Raw genomic sequence first — 27549 nt, forward strand, 5'->3', positions numbered from 1 at the left:
GCATAAATTAAAATATTGAGCCTTTGATCTCCTTGACTGAACCATGAAAAAATGTTTTCACTTGTAATATTTCATACATATTTAAAATGAGACTTTTGAATTTTGAAGCAAATGAGCATGCAAGAACTGTCTTGTACAAAATAAAGACTGTCTAAATTAAAATCGACAACATTTGACAAATTTAGGTGGAAATGCATAGAACCAATTTCATTGAGTATGTAAATAAAGGTAATATCTTTGGTTAGCTTGCTTGTTTGCTAGCTGAACCGTGAAGTCATTGTTAGGTAAGGTATCCTACCCTCCTTTCAAACCCTAGTCCTACAGACAGATAGATTGCTTGTCTGCTGGACTAGTCTACTCTTAAAGGAGGGTAGTTTACCTAACCTAACAATGACTTCACGGTTCAGCTAGCAAGCAAGCTAGTCTAACAATGACTTCACGGTTCAGCTAGAAAGCAAGCTAACCAAAGATATATGACCTTTAGCTTCATACTCGGCTGTAAATGTAGACAGATTATTGTCATATTTCTTTGCTGTGTTTACATACAAAAATACAAATAATTCTGATTGTGAAATTAGACTTGACACCTGACAGTGATCAGGGATAGAACACTGATCTAAAGATTGACACCTGACAGTGATCAGGGATAGAACACTGATCTAAGAGTTGACACCTGACAGTGATCAGGGATAGAACACTGATCTAAGACTTGACACCTGACAGTGATCAGGGATAGAACACTGATCTAAGACTTGACACGTCACACTGATCAGGGATAGAACACTGATCTAAGACTTGACACGTCACAGTGATCAGGGATAGAACACTGATCCTTACTCTGAACGTTGATGATAGTTACCTCCTCTAATAAGTCTTCCTCTAAATCCTCATCATAATCCTCATCTTTCCTCTTTTCTGAAAACATAAATCACTGGATTAAAGATGGATTATTATCATCAACACCTCTTTCTATTGACATTTATATTTGTAGAATTTATTTACTAAGCAATTTTTCTGTATGATTCTTAACCAATCACTGAAATAAACTATTGATCAACATCAACTACGCCTATTTCGAACTCTCTCAACCAGTAATGGTTTCAAAGATAAATATAACAAGGCTCACCATGTCTTTCTTCCTGCTTTTTGAAATGAGTCTGCAGTTGTTTTTCCAGCAAAGACATAACTAAGTTCATATTCTCTTGGGATAAACACCCTTTTCCCAACTTTTCTATGCACTGAAACACAAGAATTTACTATTAGTAAACATCCAAGTGTTGAGTATAAATGAAACCAAAGCATGAATCTACACGTGTTTTCTACACTACCTATGATGTGTACAAGAATATATTTGTTTATAAAATGAAAATACTTTATTCGACTTGAAACTGCAATTCACTATTTGTAAAAGTAAAACAAGAATGTGTCCAAAGTACACGGATGCCCCACTCGCACTATCATTTTCCATGTTCAATGGACCATGACATTGGATAAAAAATATAATTAGGCATTAAAATTAGAAAGATAATATCATAGGGAACATGTGTACTAAGTTACAAGTTGATTGGACTTCAACTTCATCAAAAACTACCTTGACCAAAAACTTTAACCTGAAACATGCACTTTCATTTTCTATGTTCAGTGGACCGTGAAATTGGGGTCAAAAGTTTAATTTGGCTTTAAAATTAGAAAGATCATATCATAAGGAACATGTGTACTAAGTATCAAGTTGATTGGACTTCAACTTCATCAAAAACTACCTTGACCAAAAACTTTAACCTGAAACATGCACTTTCATTTTCTATGTTCAGTGGACCGTGAAATTGGGGTCAAAAGTTTAATTTGGCTTTAAAATTAGAAAGATCATATCATAAGGAACATGTGTACTAAGTTTCAAGTTGATTGGACTTCAACTTCATCAAAAACTACCTTGACCAAAAACTTTAACCTGAAACATGCACTTTCATTTTCTATGTTCAGTGGACCGTGAAATTGGGGTCAAAAATTTAATTTGGCTTTAAAATTAGAAAGATCATATCATAAGGAACATGTGTACTAAGTTTCAAGTTGATTGGACTTCAACTTCATCAAAAACTACCTTGACCAAAAACTTTAACCTGAAGCGGGACAGACGGACGAACGAACAGACGGACGAACGAACAGACAGACGAACGGACGCACAGACCAGACTATCGTAGGTGGGGCATAAAAACAAGAATGTGTCCAAAGTACAAGGATGCCCCACTCGCATTATCATTTTCAATGTTCAATGGACTGTGAAATTGGGTAAAAAATCTAATTTGGCCTTAAAAGTAAAAAGATCAACTAATAAGGAACATGTGTACTAAGTTTCAAGTTGATTGGACTTTAACTTCATCAAAAACTACCTTGACCTAAAACTTTAACCTGAAACTCACACTTTTAATTTTTATGTTCAGTGGACCATGAAAATAGGGTCAAAAGTCTAATTTGGTTTAAAAATATGAAAGATCATATCATAAGAAACATTTGTACTAAGTTTCAAGTTGATTGGACTTCAGCTTCATCAAAAACTACCTTGACCAAAAACTTTAACCTGAAACTGCCACTTTTAATTTTTATGTTCAGTGGACCATGAAAATGGTGTCAGAAGTCTAATTTTGTTTTAAAATAAGAAAGATCATATCATAAGGAACATGTGTACTAAGTTTCAAGTTAATTGGACTTCAGCTTCATCAAAAACTACCTTGACCAAAAACTTTAACCTGAAGTGGGACGAACGGACGGACACACAGAGGAACGGAGGCACAGACCAGAAAACATAATGCCCCTCTACTATTGTCGGTGGGGCATAAAAAGAATGTCAGATGTTGTTTCCATTATTATTACAGAAGCAAAATTTAATACTTCTTGATTGTTGTTGGTCATCTCAATGAGATTGATTTTCTCGCTTGAGCTGGTATAGAGAAAAGCAATTGAGTTGAGATGACCAATGATAATCTGTTTATCGCTATTCTACCTATGAAGACGTTAATTTCATTGACAATGACATGTGCGCTCTTAGTTTCTAGCTATAATTTTTCATAACTCTCTAGAGTACTGAGAAGTTCCGATTATCAGGTTTTCTACATATAGCCGCTTCACATAATGTGAAAATTTTTAGCTCTTTCGCTGCACTCATTGTGGCTCACAGCTGATATTTATGATATCTTTTTGAAGAAAACCGGATTATCTGTTTATCTTTCTATTACTGGTCTTTTCCCTCTTCCTAAGACAGTTTTATACTTGGCAGAAGCAAGCTTGATTACGTCTCCTCTCGCATTGTGACGTCGCTGATAACTTCTCCTCTCACATTGTGACGTTGCTGATAATGCCTGGTCTCGTTTTGAGGCCTTGATACAAGAATTGCAGAGCGACAGAGCAGGGTGATATAGGTATAGGGAAGGACAATAAGTAATTTTAGTAACAACTTAGCAGAGTGATATAGGCAGTGGGATGACCAATAAAAGAAATTATCAGTCAGCAAGATCAAAGGAAAATTTTTGTAAAAATAGCATTACAATTTATTGTCTGGCAAATTCTTACCTTGGATAAAGCATACAAGTGTTCTGGTAGAACTGACTGTTCAGGTTCTATCTCTATTGCCTTTAACAGACTTGGACAGATATAATTCCACATCTCTGCTACATACTGATCTCCACGAATCTTAGCACAGTCTATTAAGAACGGTAGACTTTCTGAGGCTGCTATTCTAATGTCTTTTTCAAGGTTAAAGAAAATTTTAATGTCACATTACAGTTGAAACACTGATATATATATACATAATATTAACTTCAAAACAGATAAGTAAAAAAAGAACATTTTAACTATTGATGCAAGAAATAAGAAATGAAACAGACTTATGAGATGATTTAACATGCCAGTATAAGTATATTGTGTATGATGTCTAACCATGTAACTGGCCAAACAACATTGGTCAACCACAATGGCCATATGTTAAAACCATGGAACCCTTATATAATCAGAGAAATGGTCAGATACTATCTAGCAACATAAATGATTTCATCATTAATCAAAATGTAAGGTATACATCACTCCATTCCCTTTATTCACTACATCAAGACAAATTCCTTCATTCACTACTTCAAGACAATCTCTTATCTATTTCCTAAATTTACTTACAACTGTAAGGGATGATACTGGACAAACAACATTGGTCAACACGGGAACACCTATCATGTATGATTTCTGACCATGATACTGGTCATCACTGTATAAAGGATACCATCTTCGAAGTAGAACTTTAACAAAGGGACCATTGTCCTGACCACTTCCTCTGCGTACTCAGCAAAACCTTCCTTTAGTTCTCTTGCGTAACACACTAACATCTGACATGCTGTTGTTTTCTCTTCTAAACCAGCTGTTCTAATACCAAAACTTTGCTGTAAAACAATGGAACAATATTTAAGAACCTGACAACTGCCTAACACACTTAACATTATAAAAATCGGAAGATGTGGTATGATTGCACTAACACAGCTCTCAACTAGAGATTTAATGACAGAAGTTAACATAGGTCAGAATAACCTTCATTTGATTTTATTTCATGATAATTGATTAATATGTGTATATTATTTGCAGTGTTTTCACTACAGTGAGAAAGTCATTAGATGGATTGTGCAAAAAGTTTTACCATAAAACACATGCAGTAGAAAATCCTGTAAAATTTTCAGAGATGTACAGCAATTGAATTATTCTTAACCAGGAAGAAAAATAGAGCAAAATTTCTATACTTTTCCTTAATCATTTTTATTTAATGTATACACAATGTTTATATCAGTATGTTGCTGATGAAATAAATACTGTACCTGTTCCCCTACATTGACAAACTCCCAGTCTGTATCACCTTGCATGTCTTACCTGTTCCCCTACATTGACAAACTCCCAGTCTGTATCACCTTGCATGTCTTACCTGTTCCCCTACATTGACAAACTCCCAGTCTGTATCACCTTGCATGTCTTACCTGTTCCCCTACATTGACAAACTCCCAGTCTGTATCACCTTGCATGTCTCTTATTTCATCACCTGAAAAAAACAAGTAATAGTTCTTCATCAGAACACTGTGTCTGCTGCTGTAAGTGTACACATTTAATGAAAACCACCAAAAAACGATGTCCAATTCTCAAATATTCCATGTAATTTTACGAAAAGGTATAAATGTCTGAAAAACTAAGACTGTTTCTTAATTATGTTAATTTTAACAACAGGAAGAATTAATAATACTACAATTTAATAAGTCCATTTATTAGAAAAATGGGGAAGCTCATCACTAACATTTAACTTAATAAAGGAACATAACTCAAGAATGGTAAAAGTGACACAATCCTAATTCGAACTTGATCTGTGTAGTGTGGTATTAAGCATTATGTTTCATAAAATTTGGTTGAGGCAAAAGTAAAGAGAAGAGAATCTATTTTTGGATGTACATATAGAAAAGGGTAACACTAAATGCTTCCTCAAGTTATTGATGTCTGAAAATCGCTGTTTCCGTTCTCCAATTTTTTTTTTAAAGATAAGTGATATAACTTCATTATTGAGATATTTTTTGTTGCACAAAAGTAAAAATACTAGTCTGTGACTACCTAACAACAGGCAATCCCAGATATAGTTCCTTTAAACAAAGTGTTGAGCTAATTATCTATACTTACTGTCAAGCAGTGCAACCTCTGGCTTGAGGGAAGCTGCTTTTAAAACAGGTGGCATTACTAATGGCAAGTATTGCTGGAATTCTTTACCTAGAATCTTACACATTCTAGCCCAGGCTGATATCATGTAGGATATCTGAAATGAGAGAGTGATTCTTAACTAGTTAGTCATTTAACTTAATCTTTTGACCATCAACTCAAATTTACTTCCATTGGAAGTCTACTTCTATTACAAGTCAACAAATAAAGGTATAATGGTGAAGATAAAGGTCAGATACTATCTAGCAAAGGCCATTTTCATCATATATCAAAGTTTGCATTTATCCATCATTCCAATGTCTTCACCTTACCAATACCTGCCATTCATGCAGGCAAACTATATCAACTTCATCAAGAGTACAATGCATTGAAAAACATATGTACCTGTTGAGTTAATGAGATATTATATTGCTCCCAAGTTTAGGACTTTCTGGAGAATTGGGTGATCAGTACTCAGACTATATAGATAGCAAGGAAATTAACAGCTGGCATCTGTCTCAAAATTGTTAAAAGATCCATCTTCAAATAGAAAAATCATACATCATTTGATTCTTTGTTTATTTACTCCAAGAATGTGTAACTCTTCTTCAAAGTGACCCCAAAATCAATAGGCACATTCTGCTCCTTATAAGTGACCAAAGTCAGCTAAGGTGGCAGTCTTATATAAACTATTTTATGATTCATGGATCAGTGGTGATCTGGAAACCAAGGTGACTAATGGGTCAGTGGTTTCTGGTTATTCATATATGACATGTGATGGCAACACACCACAATGGCCAAATGTTAAAACCATGGAAACCTTAAATAATCAAAGAAATGGTCAGATACTATCTAGCAACATAAATAATCAGAAAAATGGTCAGATACTATCTAGCAACATAAATAATCAGAGAAATGGTCAGATACTATATAGCAACATAGATAATCAGAGAAATGGTCAGATACTATCTAGCAACATAAATAATCAGAGAAATGGTCAGATACTATATAGCAACATAAATAATCAGAGAAATGGTAAGATACTATCTAGCAACATAGATAATCAGAGAAATGGTCAGATACTATCTAGCAACATAAATAATCAGAGAAATGGTAAGATACTATCTAGCAACATAAATCATCAGAGAAATGGTCAGATACTATCTAGCAACATAAATCATCAGAGAAATGGTCAGATACTATCTAGCAACATAAATCATCAGAGAAATGTGCAGATACTATCTAGCAACATAAATCATCAGAGAAATGGTCAGATACTATCTAGCAACATAGATCATCAGAGAAATGGTCAGATACTATCTAGCAACATAAATCATCAGAGAAATGGTCAGATACTATCTAGCAACATAGATCATCAGAGAAATGGTCAGATACTATCTAGCAACATAGATCATCAGAGAAATGGTCAGATACTATCTAGCAACATAAATAATCAGAGAAATGGTCAGATACTATCTAGCAACATAAATAATCAGAGAAATGGTCAGATACTATCTAGCAACATAAATGATTTCATTATTTATCAAAATGTTAGGTATACATCACTCCATTCCCTGCCACTAACTACATCCAGACAATCTCTTATCTATTTCCTAAATGTAAATTAACATGTAACTGACAGAAGGTTTAATTTACTGCTGTACTCATATTTATACATTTTCACCTACTATGTTTTGTTATCACACTGTTGTCAATATCATGGAATTTTATATGACTGTCATACAAGTGTGAGGTTAAGTTAGCTTTAAAACCAGTTTTATTCGAAGAATTTTCAAGGAAATGTCTGTACCAAGTCTGGATATGACCATTGTTTTCCATGTGGATGTCTGTATCAAGTCTGGATATGACCATTGTTTTCCATGTGGATGTCTGTACCAAGTCTGGATATGACCATTGTTTTCCATGTGGATGTCTGTATCAAGTCTGGATATGACCATTGTTTTCCATGTGGATGTCTGTACTAAGTCTGGATATGACCATTGTTTTCCATGTGGATGTCTGTACCAAGTCTGGATATGACCATTGTTTTCCATGTGGATGTCTGTACCAAGTCTGGATATGACCATTGTTTTCCATGTGGATGTCTGTACCAAGTCTGGATATGACCATTGTTTTCCATGTGGATGTCTGTACCAAGTCTGGATATGACCATTGTTTTCCATGTGATTGAAGTGTATGAGCTTTTGATTTTGCTATTTGATAAGAGACTTTCCAATTTCCCTCCGAGTTGGGTATTTTGCTATTTGATAAGAGACTTTCCAATTTCCCTCCGAGTTGGGTATTTTGCTATTTGATAAGAGACTTTCCAATTTCCCCTGAGTTGGGTATTTTGCTATTTGATAATTAAGGGACTTTCCAATTTCCCCCGAGTTGGGTATTTTGCTAAGTGATAAAGGACTTTCCAATTTCCCTCCGAGTTGGGTATTTTGCTATTTGATAAGAGACTTTCCAATTTCCCTCCGGGTTGGGTATTTTGCTATTTGATAAGGGACTTTCCAATTTCCCTCCGAGTTGGGTATTTTGCTATTTGATAAGAGACTTTCCAATTTCCCCTGAGTTGGGTATTTTGCTATTTGATAATTAAGAGACTTTCCAATTTCCCTCCGGGTTGGGTACTTTGCTATTTGATAAGGGACTTTCCAATTTCCCTCCGAGTTGGGTATTTTGCTATGTGATAAAGGACTTTCCAGTTTCCCCCGAGTTGGGTATTTTTATTATTTTACTTTTTGAATACCTGTGGATCATCGTCCTCCATTTCACTCAGATCTGTTTGTGTCTTCAATAACATCTGCATCACGTCACTACAGTCCTGTAAAAACTGGAAAACAGAAATATAAATGTGAACATGATTACATACTATAATTACATCACTAGTCCTGGAAAATAAATGTAAACATGATTAAGTCCTACACTAAGTCCAGTTAAAAACAGAGGTAAAGATATAAGGGTGTAGACAAAGGTCAGATACTATCTAGCAAAGGTCATTTTCATCATATATCAAAGTTTGCAGTTATCCATCATTCCAATGTCTTCACCTTGTCAACATTCATAACTTGCCAGGGGATGCCTTGAATTAGAGGAGTAATGCCTTGAATGAGACGAGTAAAACAGACCAAAACACAAAATCTTGACCTTACCCCTGAACCATGAAATAAGGTCAAGGTTAGATATGACACCTGCCAGTTCAACATATACACCTTACAATCATGCCATACACCAAATAAAGTAAACATATTGCTTACAATAACTGAGACATAAATTGACCATGGAAATATAACCTTGTTCACTGATCCATGAAATGAGGTCAAGGTCAAGTGAAAACTGTCGGATGGGCATGAGGAGCTTTCAAGACAAGCACATAATAAAACATGATTAAAACCAATAATTAAATCACTGTAGTCCAGTCAAAAACAGAAATAATGATATAATGGTGTAGACAAAGGTCAGATACTATCTAGCAAAGGTCATTTTCATCAGATATCAAAGTTTGCAGTTATCCATCATTTCAATGTCTTCACCTTGTCATCATTCATAACTTGCCAGACAGGGATAGAACTTAAGACTTTGGCAATGGTAACCCACAGCTTAAATTTTGTAGCCCATATATATAGTCCTATACAAGAAAACCAATAATTTAAGTAGCCCACACCAAATTTTAGGGGCCATTGGCCTGTGGGCGCTAATTTCATACCCTGCCAGGGGATGCCTTGTATGAGACAAGTAAAACAGACCAAAACACAAAATTTTTACCTTACCCCTGAACCATGAAATAAGGTCAAGGTTAGATATGACACCTGCTAGTTGGACATATACACCTTACAATCATGCCATACACCAATTATAGTATACATATTGCTTACAATAACTGAGATATGGACTTGACCATGGAAATATAACCTTGTTCAACGAGGTCAAGGTCAAGTGAAAGCGGTCCGACAGGCACGAGGAGCTTGCTAAATAAGCAAATAATAAAACAGTTGTCCTACTACTCATAATAATAGAGAAATTAAGATTTCTCAATCGTCTACATTCTGAAACATTAAGCTTTTAATAAGTTTGTTATTGCTGCCGCTGCCTGATCACTACCCCTATGTCAACCTTTCTGTGACAGAAGTCACAGGATTGAAAAAAATATATTACATACTATAATCACATCAGTGTAGGCCATACAAAATAGAAATAAAGGTAAAATGGTAAAGACAAAGGTCAGATACTATCTAGCAAAGGTCATTTTCATCCGATATCAAAGTTTGCAGTTATCCATCATTCCAGTGTCTTTACCTAAACATATTTCATAACTTCACAGGGAATGCCTTGTACATGACAAACTTTCTTGTAGAAAAATCATGCAAAGTTACTTGTCTTAACTCCAAAAGATTATAAATTAGAGAACAAAAAGTATTTGTGACTAACCCACAAAAGTAGATTACTATATATAGACCTTATGCAGATATATCAGCTGAGCCCTAAAAACTATGCCCTTTTCTGAAGGTTTTTCTGGGTTGTTCCTGACAGACCTACCATGTCATGTAACATGTAACTGCATGTTATGTCATTGAACATACCTTTTCTTTGCCTACAGCTAATCCTATAAGACTAATACATTCTATGGTTTTCCCTCGTAAAAGTCTCATTTCTTTAGTTACAGCATTCTGCATGATATATTTGAGACATGGCATGAATCTGTCGTAATACTGTGTAAATTTCTCCTCAACCGTATCAGCTACTGATGCTAGGGCTGTTACCACTTGTTCCAACACTAACTTGACACCCCTCTCTAATAACTATGGAAGAAACATTAACAAACATAATGATGAAAAAATATAAATACATCTACGCAACAGATAACAAAATGAATGAAATCAATGTGTTCTTTTGTGATGTTCAGGTTTTTTTTGTTTTTTTTCAAAAATCCACAGCAAAAAGCTTTAAGGTTGAAAATTTGCCAGCTATTTTCTGTCTCTCAGTTTTTTGTTTTTAAAGTTTTTGTGTTTTTTGCTAAAGATATAATTTCACATATAACTTTTTTTTTTTAATTACATGGTGTTCTCAATTTTCATCATTTGGTGGATGTTTAAAACAACTTCAAAGGTTTTTTTTATCAATAAATTATGTCTTCATCATTTCAAGCTCAAGAATTTTTAAAAGTCATGATGATTTGTGAATATTGGAAAATACAAGTAAAGACAAAGGTCAGATACTATCTAGCAAAGGTCATTTTCATGATATATCAAAGGACAATATACATGTTGTTTACTGTTATTACTGAATTACTAACCAGAAAAACATAATGCCCCTCTAATATGTATTTAAAGGTCAGACATCAAATAGCAATAGTCAAGACAAAGGTCATTTTCATCTGATATCAAAGGAAAATAGTTATTTATCATTCCAATTTCTTTACTGCTATGTGAAATTACTCTTTTTAACAATTCCAATACTAGGGGTAAATTGTTTGTATAAGACAATGACATGTGACACAGTGTGCTCTTATTTCACAGGATAATTTTGTTAAATTTGACCCCAGGCATACAAATAATTGTCATTCTTACCTCTTTAAATTTACTACTAAGAACTTGTTCCATTTTATCTAAAATGACATCTAAATATTGAGAGAGTACAATTTTTGGACATTCCTCAGCAAAATTGACCAGTGCTGCTGCCCCATGTGACTGTACTCTGGGATTAGCATTGTCATCCATAATCTGTAATAATTCTGGAACAACCTGTAATATAGGAAAACTCAGCTAAATTCTAGTTCAAACTCATTTTAAAGGAAGGCCACTACTTGTAATAATTCTAGTCCTAAAATATGTGTTGGGTTTGTGGAAATTCTGCTATAATTTGGAATGCACATGTTTTAAATAATTCTGATACATTGAAAAATATCTGGATATAAATTTACAATTCTGTTACAACTTGAAAAACTTACTGTGGATTCATCTATTTTAATGGGTACTAATGTTCCTTGATTTTTAATTTTGTAGTTTTGTCGAAAAAATGCATACAATCCTTTAAAAAAATTGTTAATTGTTGAACATTTAATTCTGTGATTAATCTGTATCCACAATATCCCCGAAAATTTGTATCCAAGGAATAATAATGTATCCACAGTATATAAAATCGAAAATCAAGCCTTTTTATTTTATGGAATTCTTTCATTCCTTCTATGACTCATATTTATGTTGTGATGTTACACTATTAGGGTAAAGGTTTGGTACCATTAAAATGTTTAAACCTGCTGCAATTGTTTGTACCTGTCCTAAGTCAGGAATCTGATGTTCAGTAGTTGTCATTTGTTGATGTGGTTCTCAACTGTTTCTTGTTTCTCTTTTTTTATATAGATTAGACTGTTGGTTTTCCCATTTGAAAGGTTTTACACAAGTTAATTTTTAGGGCCCTTTATAGCTTGCTGTTCGGTGTGAGCCAAGAATCTTTGTTGAAGACCGTACTTTGACCTATAAGGGTTTACTTTTATTGAGTGTGACTTAGATGGAGAGTTGTCTCATTTGCACTAATTCCACATCTTCTCAGATATCTATTAGAAACAAGTTTTAAATGTCTTCATACAAGGTTAAAACAAATATAATTGTAGGGTCTGGAATGAATATCTTACCCTGTTATGATATTTCTTTTGAAATAAGGGACCAAAATCTCTACACAGCTGACCAATAGCATTACATCCAGCATATCTAACTCTTGGGTGCTGCAAGAAAAAACAACAATTAACTTTTCAATTGACAGAACTTAATTGCATTGTAGCTTTTTTTTTATCATTGTTAGTTAACTCATGGAAGTAATATTTAGAAGGAATAACAACGACTAATTAGCATGTATTTATAGCATGCTGAGCTCTGTACTAAAGTCATACGATTTCATCCAATTATAGTCTCAGCGGTAAGACGCCTTTGGTTACTATCTGCGTTACCGCGGTTGTAAAAGGCATCTGGAATTTCTTATCAGTCACATGGTTTTATCGAGTCCGGTAATTATAACGCACCTGTGGGAAATCCCTTGTTTATTAATAACAAGGTAGCGCTGTATCACATAGAATATCTACCTTTAGAAAGAAATCGAATGGTGAAAAAAACTTGAAAAAATGGACGAGAATTGTTCAAACTACAGCAGTTTAACATGGAAAATTGTATTTAATTTAGCATATTTTTGCTTTTTACCGTTTGTTTTAAACTGTTCTAAAAGTATTTTCCGGTTAAAAGCGGATCCCGAGTTAAACAGTTAAATACCGATGAATCGATCAGGTTTCACATGATGTTTAACAAAATAATGTAGGCAAATGTAGGCATAGATTTTTTTACTGTTGAAATGTGCAAAGTTTATCGAGATTGAATGAAATAATATTTACTTTCAAGTATTCTAAATTTATGTATATGTCATAAATGTCATTGATTGCATTATTGAAACTGGACAACTAAAACGGGGATAATATTTTCGTAAATATATATTTAAAAAGTGTTAATTGTGGAATGCTTGTACTAATATAATAAGCTATACAGCAAAAAATATAACAAACCGACGAAATGGGCTTGCATCTATCTGTCTTACGGTAAATTCATTTTTACACAAATTAGTTTATGTATCAAGAACTTAAATTGAAGGATAGAACCGTTTAGAATTGTTAATAATTTAATTGACTATAAATACACGAGAGATTTAGATTTTTAGTATTTAATAAAGGGTGTCCAAACATATTTTTTGTACAGTCATCTTCTTAACTTTATACGGAAATGGTTTTTTAATTGTCTGTAAATTTTAAAATTGAAATGACACAACTTTGTTCTCCAATTTCGTATGTGATAGCTGTCGGTTTTAACTATTAAGTTCAAACTAACCAAAAATAGGGAAAAATTGGACTAAAATAAAAATTGAACGAATGACTCTTTTCAGCAGCGTACATCAACGGAATGTAACGAATGGACTATTCGGGTTACTTCGCATGTATATTCGACAAAAACTTGTCTGTTCGTAGTTCTCCGTGAACACGAAAATGACCGATAAGTGTCAGTGATTTGATCGATCACATGCGGAGAATAAACTTCCATGCCAGATATTGAACCAATTAACGAGTTATTGAAAGATGGGCGGTAACGCAGATGAAACCTTTGAAGTGACGACGATGTTATTCCTTCCAATATTACTTCCATGGTTAACTCCACAAAAAATAGAAAATTTCAGCATATTCAGACTGTTAGAGGAAAACTTTTTCACAGACAAGATTTTTACAATTATACAAAATATGACAAATTACCTTTGTTCTAAATTTTAGTTATTAACTTTTTTTTCCAAAGAAAATTGCTTATAAAAACAGAATCCCTTTACTTGAAATGTATGAGTGTAATAAAAGTTTGTTTCACACATATAACTTACTGGATCTTTAAGGAATGGTAAAACAGCATCCAGTATATTATTAAGCATTCCTTCCATCTGCTGGTGACAACCTTCAGCACAGGCAGAAATAGCCATCAATGCAGCATGTCTATATCTCCAGTCACCTGTCAAAATAAAGTAAATCTATCAGTCTCCGATCACATGTCAAAATTAACATAAAACCTATGGAATTCCAGTCACATATTAAAATTAACATAAAACCTGTGGGATTCCTGTCAAAAATCTGTGGTATGTTTGCTAGGATATGTGGTAATTTACCATTCTGTAAAATCTGTGGTATGTTTGCTAGAATATGTGGTAACTTACCATTCTGTAAAATCTGTGGTATGTTTGCTAGGATATTTGGTAACTTACTATTCTGTAACATCTGTGGTATGTTTGCTAGGATATTTGGCAGCCTAGCTTTCACATTGTAAACTTACCATTCTGTAACATCTGTGGTATGTTTGCTAGGATATGTGGAAGCATCGTTTTGCCACCTAAGGCACAAGCCAGTCTATCTAGGGCACTTTCAGCTGCTATACTATTGCTATAAACAGAAAAACATCTTATTAGAGAAAGGAGACAAACAATTACCACAAAGTTATAGCACTTATTTATTCAAACTTACAGCTTATTAAGAACAAATACCATTTTTACAACATCTTGACCTCTCTGTATGCAATCCACTTCCGCATAGTCACACAATATTTCAAATTGAACAAAAAAGTTCAATGTTTTAAATACTTCAATGGCTATTTTTTTTCAATGAAACGCATGTTCATTTATCCTTTAAAAAATCATTCCTGTTATTCAAGTCTTCAAAAATGAACTGCTAATGAATTCACCTACAGCATTTTCGTAAGCTGTTATCTTAGCCATGACATCTCCCATTAGAAACTCTATAATTACATATCTAGTGTCCTCTAACCTTCCAGTGTCAGTCTTACCCACTTACCTTTCAGTATCTTCTTCTTCTGGTTCATCTTGAATGGACCAATCTTCTTCCTCTTCTAGATCTACCATCAATGCTAGAACTTGTGGTACTGTAATATAGTATTATAGTAAGTTGTGGGGATAAACAAAACACAATTCTCAATAGCTTACATTTGACACAATACTACAGTGAATAGAACAAGACTCCCACATAGATGTGCATACAGAGGTTATACTTTAATAAAATTTATATTTCATATTGAAGATAAATTTTTTAACTTCTGATGACTGGTATATGAACTTTAAAACTTTAAATGTCCACATTACCACCAGAACTTTCCTAGCAGAAGCAAAAAACATACATTTGAAAAAATCTTAAGTCTTTCACTGCATACATTAAAACAAAAACAACAAAATTTGTAATAACACTTGGTTGATATTCTTCACAAAAACTTTAATGTTTATTTTAAAGTGGGCCAAATTATATGGCTATTTCTACCTACCAGAAAGCACTATTGTATTTATGTGTCATATTTGTTGAATCTAGACATATATTTTTTTTACAACTGCCAGATTTTGTTTTAAGTTTAAAATTAAGTGCTTTTTTGTTTGTTTGTAAAGAAAAATTAAGTGCTTTTTTGTTTGTTTGTAAAGAAAAAAGTATAATTACAATGATGGGCACAATTCCAATTGACAATCTATAAATTAAGTTCTTTTTTTCTAATGTCCTGATTTTGGACCATCATTTACCTAGCAGAGGCATGTACTTCCCAAACTTTCTAACCATGGCAGGAGCTGTTTCAGATAACGTTACAATAGCCTCCATTCCTAACTGTCTCATACTGTCAGACAAATTGGCATCAGAAATAACCTGTGTAAAATTATCAATATACTGATTTAAAATTATAATTTCTCTAAAATAATCTAATTAAACTGTCCCAGATTAGTGGTATGGCTGTGCACCAACTGTCATGTTTAATCCAGCCATATTCTGTCTCGAGACTGTTACTTAGTGTCCGGTTACTTAGTGTCAGTGGTTATAGTTTTGAGACGGTTACTTAGTGTCAGTGGTTATAGTTTTGAGACGGTTACTTAGTGTCAGTGGTTATAGTTTTGAGACGGTTACTTAGTGTCAGTGGTTATAGTTTTGAGACGGTTACTTAGTGTCAGTGGTTATAGTTTTGAGACGGTTACTTAGTGTCAGTAGTTATAGTTTTGAGACGGTTACTTAGTGTCAGTGGTTATAGTTTTGAGACGGTTACTTAGTGTCAGTGGTTATAGTTTTGAGACGGTTACTTAGTGTCAGTGGTTATAGTTTTGAGACGGTTACTTAGTGTCAGTGGTTATAGTTTTGAGACGGTTACTTAGTGTCAGTGGTTATAGTTTAGAGACTGTTACTTAGTGTCAGTGGTTATAGTTTTGAGACGGTTACTTAGTGTCAGTGGTTATAGTTTTGAGACAGTTACTTAGTGTCAGTGGTTATAGTTTTGAGACGGTTACTTAGTGTCAGTGGTTATAGTTTTGAGACAGTTACTTAGTGTCAGTGGTTATAGTTTTGAGACGGTTACTTAGTGTCAGTGGTTATAGTTTTGAGACGGTTACTTAGTGTCAGTGGTTATAGTTTTGAGACGGTTACTTAGTGTCAGTGGTTATAGTTTTGAGACTGTTACTTAGTGTCAGTGGTTATAGTTTTTTGCACACAGTATATATCATATTTGTTTTTAGTTAATTGTTTTGAACATAAATTAGGCCATCAGTGTTTTTGTTTGAAGTATGTTACATTTGCAATTTGAAGCCTTTATAGCTTGCTGCTGGTTTAGAGTTTTGCTCATTTTTGAAAGCTGCACAGTTTTTACATCTTTGTCATTTGGTATCTTGACAATCCTACAAAAATCTGTTTATTTCTATATAGATATTAATTTGAACATGTTAGTTGGATATTCTACTAATATCAGTCTAGTACATGTACCTCCTAATATTCAGATACAGTAAAATACATGACTAAATGTCTTAAAGTATAGACAATAACATCTAGGAAGGCATGATTTCATATCAGCTGGTTAAGAACTTTTGTGCATCATATTTTAATGTTTTTCTTCCTTTGGTGTTGATTGTAGAGAGTTTCTAATACATCTATAAATAATACTTCTTGCTTGTTCTATTGTACCCTGTTTTTGTTCATGACCATATTGACTAGAGAGGTCTTCAGTTTTTGATTTGTGTAATAAGTTGCTGTCTAATTGACATAAATGCAGTCTTCAAAACAACAGTATAGGTCATTGTTTGTATTTTAGTAATTCATGAAAATTAAAGGTCACTATTAAGATATATTTAATTACCTTCAGACAAAATGGTATAATATTATCCATTTGAGGTCTGAGGAATTTTGGAACATTCTCTGCCAATTCTATCAAACATTTCATCAAACTGTCATCATCAGCTGCCAAACTTTCATTCATACCCTGAAATTATCATTAATTCATGGAAATGTTGACCCTTGTACAAACACCATTACAATTGTCTCAGTTGTGAAGGGGATCACTGCAGGGCAATTGGATTTTTGATATCTGATCCACAACTTCAAATGAAAGTCTGTTTCTAGGTTTTGTTAAGTCCTGCACATCAAAAAAAAAATATTTTCTACCACAACACATAGCAGTCTCAGGATAAACATATTTTTTTGGGGAATAGATATCAATTAGTACATCGAACATGTCGAAGGGGATATGTCAAATGGAATTATGTGAGCTTAAATGTGAGGAGAAGTATGTTCAGATTTATAAAAGGGTAGCCAATATTTCAGTACTCAAATTGTACTCAAGTACTCAGCCTTCCGAGCAAGTACTTGAGTACTCCTTGCAATCCCTACTTTAAAGTGATGGAAAAGATGATTATTTGTATCGTTAGCTACAAGGAAGGCCATGGTTATCAACTGACCTGTATCATTGGAGGCAATAGATCTTTAAAGTGATGTAACAAATGATTATTTTTATCATTGGCTACAAGGAAGGCTGTTGAGGCTTTGATGGCTTCAAACCAAACTTGTGGGTTATCCCTGTCAGCTAAACATCTTGTTAACATCTGTTTAATAACATCCATATAGTGGCTCTGCTGTTTACCAAATATTCCAGGAACATTTCTGTAATATATATATTACATTTAATGGAAATAAACATCTTCTATATAAATGTTCTCTATATAACTAAAAGCTTGCTACATTACAATTTGTCATTTAAACATTTAACAGGGAAGGTAAATGTATGAAAATGAATTGCAACATGCTTGTTTGAAAATAGCAACCACCTTTTTTTTTAACTTTTGTTATATCAGTTGATCATATTTTAAAGTGGATTATAAATGATTTTATACACGTTTTTACTTTTGTGATATTTCAAAAAACTTCATACAAATAACAATTGCAGATATGTCAATGCCATCTTGTAAACTGTTTGAATTTGAAGCACTAATTCATCGACATAAATATTACAATTCATCTATTTATTGCGTATTTGAACTTCAGAATATTTGTAATGAATCTGTTTTCCATACAAGATTCACCAACAGTCATTTGCATTAAAACAACTTCCTAATGTATTACTTCCTGTTGTTCTCAATCAAACACACCCATGGAAACAATGAAGAATCAAACATCATTTGCTAAATCATTTATTCTGCAAAAATATTTGTATTATCCTGTTACCATCAACATGATCAACCAGCACTGGAGTTAAATTGGCTCAGGATAAGAAATAACTTTTCAATGGACACATTTTACCAAGTTTCAAGTCAATGGATTTTTCCAGAGAGTCCCTGCATGTTAAGCACTAGACGAAAACTTTTCTCAAGTTTTAAGGGCAAAAAGGAGGTTGACTTCTATGCATGGCTGTAATAAACATATATTTAGACAGATTTTTGTTGTTGTTTTTCACTTACTTGAAAATATGAAGAGCACTTTCCCTTAAACCTGAATCTGGAGAACTTGCACTTTCAAACATAAACTTCAGGACTTCTGGCCAGTTCATGTTTTCTTCATCATCTACAAGAGAGATAGAGAGATAAAATGATTAAATTACTAATGATTCCATTGTGTTTGTATTGCTCCCATTCATTTGATGCACAAGCCTGACTGATGATAGGACTAACAAATTAAATAAGTAGTATATTGTGTTTAATGATGAAAAATCACAACTGATGTGAACTTGTCATAAATAATTAGGGTAGAGAAACATGTCATGAATAATTGACGGAGAGAAATCTACATTTAACAGCAGTTGATGCCATAATGTATACATGTTTAAAGACTGATTTTTGAATTATAATCGACACTTTATTTTCCATTCTAGTTATAATGAAAGCATGATAGAAATTGAAGTAATTAATATGAGCTGCGTCAGATAGAAATTTATATTATGCACACATATAGATGATAGATGATAGAGACTTTGATTGATATAATTTTTAGAATGGTAAAAATGACTCCACCAAAATTCATACTTGATCTGTGTTTTGTGGTAATAAGCATTGTGTATGAGTTCCATAATATTTGGTTGAAGCAAACTAAAGTTAGAGAACGGAAACGAAAAATTAAGAATTTTTTCAATTTGTTAAGGGGCCAGGCATAACTCTAGAACGGTTATAGTGGTCGACGCCACCAAAATTCAAACTTGATCTGTGTTTAATGGTAATAAGCATTGTGTATAAGTTTCATAGCATTTGGTTGAGGCAAACTAAAGTCAGAGAACCTAAACAAACAATGGGACATATATATAGACAGACAAGAGTAAAAAATAATGCCCTCTCCCCTATGGCGGGGGCATAAAAATGCACAAACAAAGTTAACTTAACTAAGCCTGCCAGTTGCTCTTTAAATAGAACATGATTGAAAGGGACGAAAGATGATAAATGCATCATTCAATAATATAACAAGAGGCTGTCACAACGACAGCAAACCGGATTTATTAACATTTATTTGTGTCCTGGCAATATCACAAGAACCATAACTGATGAATGCTGAAAGTGAAATCGTCAATATCAAATTTGACCTCCATTTTGTAGTCAGTATCAACATATTAAAATTTGAAAAGCTTAGATTGAATGGTTCATTAGTAAATGCAACAACGTGAATGGAAACACCATTTTACGATCTTTCAAGAACCATAACTCCTGAACGGTGAAAGTCAAAATTGTCATTATTGAACTTGACCTCTATTTTGTCATCAGTAACAACATATAAAAATTTCAAAAGCTTTGGTTGAATGGTTTATGAGAAAATGCACGGATACGACTGGAAACACCATTTTTCAATCTTTCAAGAACCATAACTCCTGAACGGTAAAAGTCAAAATCGTCATTATTGAACTTGACCTCCATTTTGTCATCAGTAACAATATCTTAAAATTTTAAAAGCTTTGGTTGAACAGTTCATGCGTAAATGCACGGACACGACTGGAAACTCCATTTTTCAAACTTTCAAGAACCATAACTCCTGAACCGTAAAAGTCAAAATCGTCATTATTGAACTTGACCTCCATTTTGTCATCGGTAACAACATATTAAAATTTGGGAAGCTTTGGAAGAACAGTTCATGCGTAAATGCACGGACTTGACTGGAAACTCCATTTTTCAATCTTTCAAGAACCATAACTCCTGAACGGTAAAAGTCAAAATCGCCATTATTGAACTTGACCTTCATTTAGTTGTCAGTAACAACATATTAAAATTTTAAAAGCTTTGGTTGAATGGTTCATGAGTTAATGCACGGACAACATTTGATTGCCGCCCGCCCAATCATATTTCTAGCCAATTCTGCTGTTGCATCACACACCTTTCGTCTAACAGGGGGTTAAACTTACCGATCATATTTCTCTCCAATTTTGCTGTTGCATCACACACCTTTCGTCTGACAGGGGGAGATAACCTTTACAGTAGAAACTTACCAATCATATTTCTCGCCAATTCTGCTGTTGCATCACACACCTTTCGTCTGACAGGGGGAGATAACCTTTACAGTAGAAACTTACCAATCATATTTCTCGCCAATTCTGCTGTTGCATCACACACCTTCCGTCTGACAGGGGGAGTTAACTCTTCTGTTATAGCAGACATTAATTTTTCTTTCACAGCTGCTTGAAGTTCTGGTGACAGTTTTGGCCATACTTCTTCAAATTCATTTGTAAATAATCTTCTTAATAAAACAGATGACAGTGTTCTTATCTGTAAAAGAAATTATAATTATATACTCAAACAAGAATGTGTCCACGGATGCCCCACTCGCACTATCATTTTCTATGTTCAGTGGATCGTGAAATTGGGGTCAAAATTATAATTTGGAATTATAATTAGAAAGATCACATCATAGGGAACATGTGTACTAAGTTTCAAGTTGATGTAACTTTAACTTCATCAAAAACTACCTTGACCAAAAACTTTAACCTGGACTTCGCACTATCATTTTCTATGTTCAGTTGACCATGAAATTGGGGTCAAAACTATAATTTGGCATTAAAATTAGAAAGATCATATCATGGGGAACATGTGTACTAAGTTTCAAGTTGATTGGACTTCAACTTCTTCAAAAACTACCTTGACCAAAAACTTTAACCTGCAGCCAACGGACGGACGGACGCACAGACGGACGCACAGACGAACAGAGGCACAGACCAGAAAACATAATGCCCCTCTACTATCGTAGGTGGGGCATAAAAAAGCAAAGTCAATTTTATTTTTCTCACATGCTTGTTTATCATGCATGTCAGTCTGTCTATTAAGGAAAACCTTGTAAATATCTCTTATAAAATGAAAATTTATGTAAGGAGATGTTGTGTTAACATGTCAATTAGTTTCCTGAACTAACAATTTTGAACAACAGCACAACCCCTTATCACCAAAAGATATGTACTCGCCTCCATCGATATATTCCTACATACTGGACTAACATTGGTAATTAGGTAGAGCCAGCTGGTAGCTTGTCTTATGTACTCACCTCTATAGATATGTTACTATTGGACATAGACTGGACTAACATTGGTAATTTTGTAGGGCCCGGTATCTTTTCATATAATCCCTACAAAACAATAAAACAAATTTAAATATAAAGTGTTGTAAAATAATTAATCTACACTGTTGAACATTGAGGTGCTATATGTCTTGTTTCCGATTTTTTTCTTCTAGCAACTTGTATAGAAGTTTCTACAAATGAAATATCATAATGGACCTGTTATATCAGACCCTATATCCAGGGTTCGACACTAACGCTAGCCCGCTAGCCAGAGACTAGTAACTTTAGTGTCGGGCAAGTAAATGTCCATGGCGCGGTAGCCCGAGGGGCTAGTAAATTTATTTGTCATTGAACATCAATCTGTTGTACTTTCGGCAAAGTACAGTCCAAACGCCGGTCATATCTGACAACTTCTTCGAATATTGTCTACACTGGTTCCACGACCTCTTTATTTACATACAGATACAGATACTGGAGGGTAAAATTTCTACCATAAACCAGTCGCTATATACAGTCAACTCGGCCTAAGATTACTCAGCCCATAAAGTAAGAATGCACCACGTTTCAAGATAACCCGTTTTGAAATAAACATTAATTATACTGCATATACATTTTGGTTTTATTATATTTTATTATTAATCACATCAGAGATCCTGATAAATAGTGTGCGTAGTTTAGCCTTATCTATTACATAGTCGTCGCGTAAATAGTTTAATTTGGAAATGTCCTTTTAGTAACGATAATCATCATGGATCTTTAGTTAAAAACAGGCTCTTGCAGAAAAAGGAAAAGCGATACTGAAGGTAAAGAAGGAATAATTCTAGTAAACTAGTTTTTTTGGGGGAACAGAGTCTGAGTATTGCATATAACTTCATGAGAACAATCCAAAAACGATAAGTAGACTGACAAATCAAGTACTGGTCTTCGGAAGGGGGCAGTCCTGTCTGCGTATTCATTTCTCCATTTCACAAACTTTTGACAAATCAAGTACTGGGCAACGCAAGGGGGCAGTCCTATCTGCGTATTCATTTCATGAACTTTAATCTTTCTCTATACAGATAAATAAAATATAAATAATATGAAACATGAATGCATAGATTAGTTTTTATCCAGGCCTAAAATAAAATTTCATTTGTTTGGCATTGCCGCCCGACCCACTGAAAAACTTGCCGCCCAAATAATTTTATTTGCGTTTCAGAAATTTATTTTTTTTTATTTAAAAAAAAATCGAAATTGTGCCGGAATTTGATCGTATCCGCCGAGTTTGTTCCTGGCTTTACTTATTTCAAATCACGATCTTAAAAGCGCTTGCCTTACACAGTATTGGGAGCAAACATTTAAATGACATGGCATAGAAAAAGTTTGCCAAAAGTAATGTCAAGGAGGCCGCAGGGGAAAGCATCAATGCATTGGTTAAGGGAGATGGATTTTGTCAAAAATCAAATGTTCAGCTATTCTTTGAAAGAAACGTTCTGAGAGACCTTGTAGAGGACTCAAGTTTTATCTTTTGTAAAGGCTACAAGCAGAAATAGATGATTTCTGCTTGACTTTGTTGCTTCATGAGATAGAAGTTTTTCACCGGGACATCACAGAACAAATATGCGTGGCTCTTACATTTGTTGAACTTATTAAATATTTGAAATGTATCATTGACAAATTTTCCCTTGAACCAGAGAACAAAGTATCTACTATAGCCAGAACCACAATGATGCATTCAAGATAATTATGGCTGTAAGCACTAAAGCCCATAGACCAAAACGGTCCCAGATTTACAGGTTTATAGTAGTTTTGTACCAGTAGATGCTAGCCTGGTACAAAACATACATATTTTAAAGACTAGCATCTTGTGTCAATTGAAGTACTTCCCCCTTTTCTTGCCTTTCTTCTTAACATGAATAAAATAATTCTTAAAACATAAAAGATACTGACAGAAACATATTTATAAATGTATCTAGTGTACTAGTGATGAATAAAATCCCTTCCTTTTCCACAATTCAAAGGGCTCATTAATTTATCTGTATTCATGTAATGCATGTCCAGATTTCTGTTAATCAAACAAGCATTACAACCCATAATTTATTTATCTGCAAAAATTGTCTGTCCTGCTGCATATTTCCATTTTGAATTTATCATAGGTTTTAAACCTATAGCCCTGAAAAACCTTGCACTAATGGATAAAATTAGTATAAACACCATGTCTATTTGTGCCAACCTTCCAAATTTTTAATATTTTGCTATCCTTATTTGGTACAGATCCTATATCCTCAAAACTTATCAGGGGCAGTATAGGCGTGTTTCTATGGTAGTTCGTCACACCTTTCATGTATGATTACTAGCCTCTAGGTATTGGTTTGAGCCCTAGTTAGGCAGTTGCAAAATTAAGGTTTGATTTTCATGTCATATGTTATAAGGTTAGTCAGTTTCTTCCCGCAGGTTGCCGCCGTTTTCCTTCAAGTACTACGGTTTAATAGTATGCCAACAAAACTGACTGCCATGAAATTACATACGGTGTAGAAAGTGATGTTTATAAAACCAAAGCAAACAATAAAAGTTTTAAATCTTTGTCCATTTGTACAAGGAGCCGTAGTGGTTGAGCCATTTAACTTATGGTAATTTTACCAAACTGTGACCACAAGATGTGACATCAGGCCTCTGTTCAATTGGCAGTCCCACAATAAAAGTTCAATTTTCACGTCATACATTGTACATTTTATATGGTTAATTTGACAGTTTCCTGCCTCAGTTCTGTGTTTTTTTCTGGGTCCTTTGGTTAACTCTGCCAACAAAACTGACTGTCTTACATGAAATTATCCATATGATGTAGAATGTGACATTGACGATTGACCCCGTTCAAAGAAACCACCAGCATGTACACACAACAATGCTGCAATGCTTTAGACAACATTGGTCTAGAGACTTCATGATTTACATGTATAAAGCTTTTAAATGTAAAAAAAAAAAAAAATCCCTACCTACCTACCCACCTGCTGATAGTGTGGGTCGGCAATGCCAAACAAACAATTTTTTAAGGGTGGCCCCATGTTTCTTTAACCTTAAAAATTGAAAGAATATCCCATATTCCAATTTGATATTATTGAGGAATGGTAGAACCTTTAACACAGGATTTTGTCTTTACTTATTCGGGACTACGGAATTTTGTTTCTTTATATTCACGGTTTCGGAATCGGACACCCCCAACCCCCAACCCCTAAATTTATAGATTCTTGAACTAAAATACCACCAACTATTTCCAGAAATAATTTGAAATTACAGAACTACATGTAAACGTGAAAAAACGTCAATTCCCCTGTACCCATATCATATATATTTACTCTATAGATAGAATCATATACATGTATGTTATCTCATTCTATCCCTAGTTTGTCTACTCTTTGTCAGCATAAAAGCGAGTTTAATATTTTGTAGTATGATGGTGCTTTATACAGGAAAGCTTAATTCCCTTTTGCAAACAAAAGCTGCTACCGAATTGCTGATGGAGAAGGAATTGGAAGAAGACATTGATCATTGTGTTGATGATAATGTGCTACCTTTAGAAACACAGACTGCCCTGAAACGACTAAAAACTTGGAAAAGAGCATGCATGAGTGGCGAGAGATTGTGTGGTCTTGCCATGCTCCATGTTCATCGCGATAAGGATATCAGCAGACCAAATTATGATTCTGAAACGATTTGACTGAACCGGCCATAGAAAAATTTGGCAAACTCTACTGAATGGTTTGTTCTATGTTCTGGCAGCAGACTCAAATCAGTGATATTTGGATGATCATCTTACATAGAAATTTAAATAAAGTTGTTAAAAATTTGGTGTTAGTAAAAGTCTTAAAATATGAAAAATTTATATAAAAAGTGTCCAAATTCAAAACATTATCAAACTCTCTAAAAATGCCTAGAATGCAAGATTTTGCATCATTCATTTCATACCCTCCAAAAAAAAAATTCGCCTCGCTTCGCTTGGCTCAATTATTTTGCCTCACTAAAATAAGATTTAGTTACGGCCTTGTGTTCACCAGTTGTGTTTTCACATATATGTAGGCATGTTGTAGAATCCGGGTCCGTTCGCCCTGATTCATGTTCGCCCTGATACCTGTTCGCCCAGGGTCCACTCGCCCTGATTTTAATTTTTTTCTAATTCTTGTCTAGCCGCATTATTTTAAGTATTTAAACAAAATATGTTAAAGTTGGTTTTTTTTTAAATTGACAGACTATTTATATTGCCGCAATCAATTTATCATTTTCCCTTTGATTTGCAGAGTAGAATACTGGAATACAATGTATTTATCTTTATTGATATTTGTATTCAGTCAATCATGAATGTATGGCAGTATGACTAGTCTTAGACTAGAGTATAAATAAATGAACTTGTAAATTTTATCCGTTTCATAATTTAGAGTTGTACATCATTGTTTTTATTAATTTCAAGCTGAATATTTTATCAAAACAAAACGTTTGTTTTTATTATTAATCCACCAAAAGTAAAGTATCACAATAATTAGTCATTCGAATTATTTTGTCATTGAACAATTAATTATCCTAAACAAGCCATAAACTTTTAAATATTTCAATATTTCAATAAATTTCAAGAATATACATGATATATACCATAGAAATATCTGAATAAGTTACTTCAACTTCAATGCCTTCAATATTAATATTTTTATAGTAGGGTGAACAGACTATGGGCGAACGAACTCAGAGCGAACGGACCTAGGGCGAACATGTTATTAGGGCGAACGGTCCCGATACCCATGTTGTACACCATTGTAAAGATAAAATCAATTTAGATTTATGATATAACAAGTTTAAGTGGGATTGACAGCCTAGAAAGCGGCATATAACGGAATTTCGTCACCACCTGACATTTTTCTAAAATGCAAGTTAAGTACCTTGTGTTATATTAAGGTATACAAGAATATTTTTTCTGAGACAAGTGCCTGTGCTTTGAGGCCCATAATTGGAAATAAATTATCTTCTTCTTCGTGTAACACTACTGTTACAATACCAAATGATGAGATAATGTACCCATGACGTTTGTGACTTGTCCTCGCATCATTTTGTCTTATAAGTTATACTTTAAAATAATTTAGCGCCAAATATTAATCATTAAGGTAAATCTGTGTACCACGTGTGGATGTGGGTATATCGTATCTAAACGATTAATGTGGTATATAATAAATAAGACATCAAGAATAAGGTAGAAACAAAGCACTTTGAAATATCTGATCTACCTCATTTTGCGTTCTTGAATCGTTATCATCACTCATTAATCCCTGCAAAAGGGCTTCGAAACGTGCTTGTTCGTCAGCCATGTTTGGTGTCAGATAGTAAACTTCACCTTTAACCTTCACATCCCGCCATAATTACCTCCCTTGGCAAAAGGAGCCGTTATTTTATCGAATGGCCTTATCATATTTATTCAAACAGTAACTATCTGCCATTTGAGGCCAATTCCGACGAAATGAATTGTTAACAGTGGCGAAAAAAAGATC

General features: G+C 33.9%; 1 protein-coding gene across 3 annotated transcripts in view; it reads right to left on the reverse strand.

Annotated features, from left to right (window-relative positions):
• LOC139518117 (importin-5-like) overlaps nucleotides 1–27416 on the reverse strand; it is a 43082-nt gene extending 15666 nt beyond the window's left edge. Inside the window, exons 1-20 of one of the 3 annotated variants that reach the window (XM_071309785.1) lie at nucleotides 27289–27416; nucleotides 22028–22108; nucleotides 21066–21258; nucleotides 18979–19081; nucleotides 17983–18184; nucleotides 17385–17507; nucleotides 15796–15916; nucleotides 15068–15155; nucleotides 14553–14659; nucleotides 14110–14234; nucleotides 12341–12430; nucleotides 11277–11450; nucleotides 10290–10508; nucleotides 8459–8542; nucleotides 5689–5821; nucleotides 5004–5065; nucleotides 4265–4421; nucleotides 3565–3737; nucleotides 1127–1238; nucleotides 860–915 (exon numbers count right to left, since the gene is read on the reverse strand). In XM_071309785.1, the coding sequence (XP_071165886.1) occupies nucleotides 860–915; nucleotides 1127–1238; nucleotides 3565–3737; nucleotides 4265–4421; nucleotides 5004–5065; nucleotides 5689–5821; nucleotides 8459–8542; nucleotides 10290–10508; nucleotides 11277–11450; nucleotides 12341–12430; nucleotides 14110–14234; nucleotides 14553–14659; nucleotides 15068–15155; nucleotides 15796–15916; nucleotides 17385–17507; nucleotides 17983–18184; nucleotides 18979–19081; nucleotides 21066–21258; nucleotides 22028–22108; nucleotides 27289–27369 (2484 nt within the window). In that variant the 5' untranslated portion in view covers nucleotides 27370–27416. Of the gene's footprint in view, nucleotides 1–859; nucleotides 916–1126; nucleotides 1239–3564; nucleotides 3738–4264; nucleotides 4422–5003; nucleotides 5066–5688; nucleotides 5822–8458; nucleotides 8543–10289; nucleotides 10509–11276; nucleotides 11451–12340; nucleotides 12431–14109; nucleotides 14235–14552; nucleotides 14660–15067; nucleotides 15156–15795; nucleotides 15917–17384; nucleotides 17508–17982; nucleotides 18185–18978; nucleotides 19082–20981; nucleotides 21041–21065; nucleotides 21259–22027; nucleotides 22109–27288 lie in introns of those variants that run through there. The other 2 variants (XM_071309788.1, XM_071309789.1) reach the window with 2 other exon arrangements.
• Nucleotides 27417–27549: the final 133 nt, after the last annotated feature.

The sequence above is a fragment of the Mytilus edulis genome, chromosome 3, assembly GCF_963676685.1.
Source record: "Mytilus edulis chromosome 3, xbMytEdul2.2, whole genome shotgun sequence".
NCBI classification, from domain to species: Eukaryota; Metazoa; Mollusca; class Bivalvia; order Mytilida; family Mytilidae; genus Mytilus; species Mytilus edulis.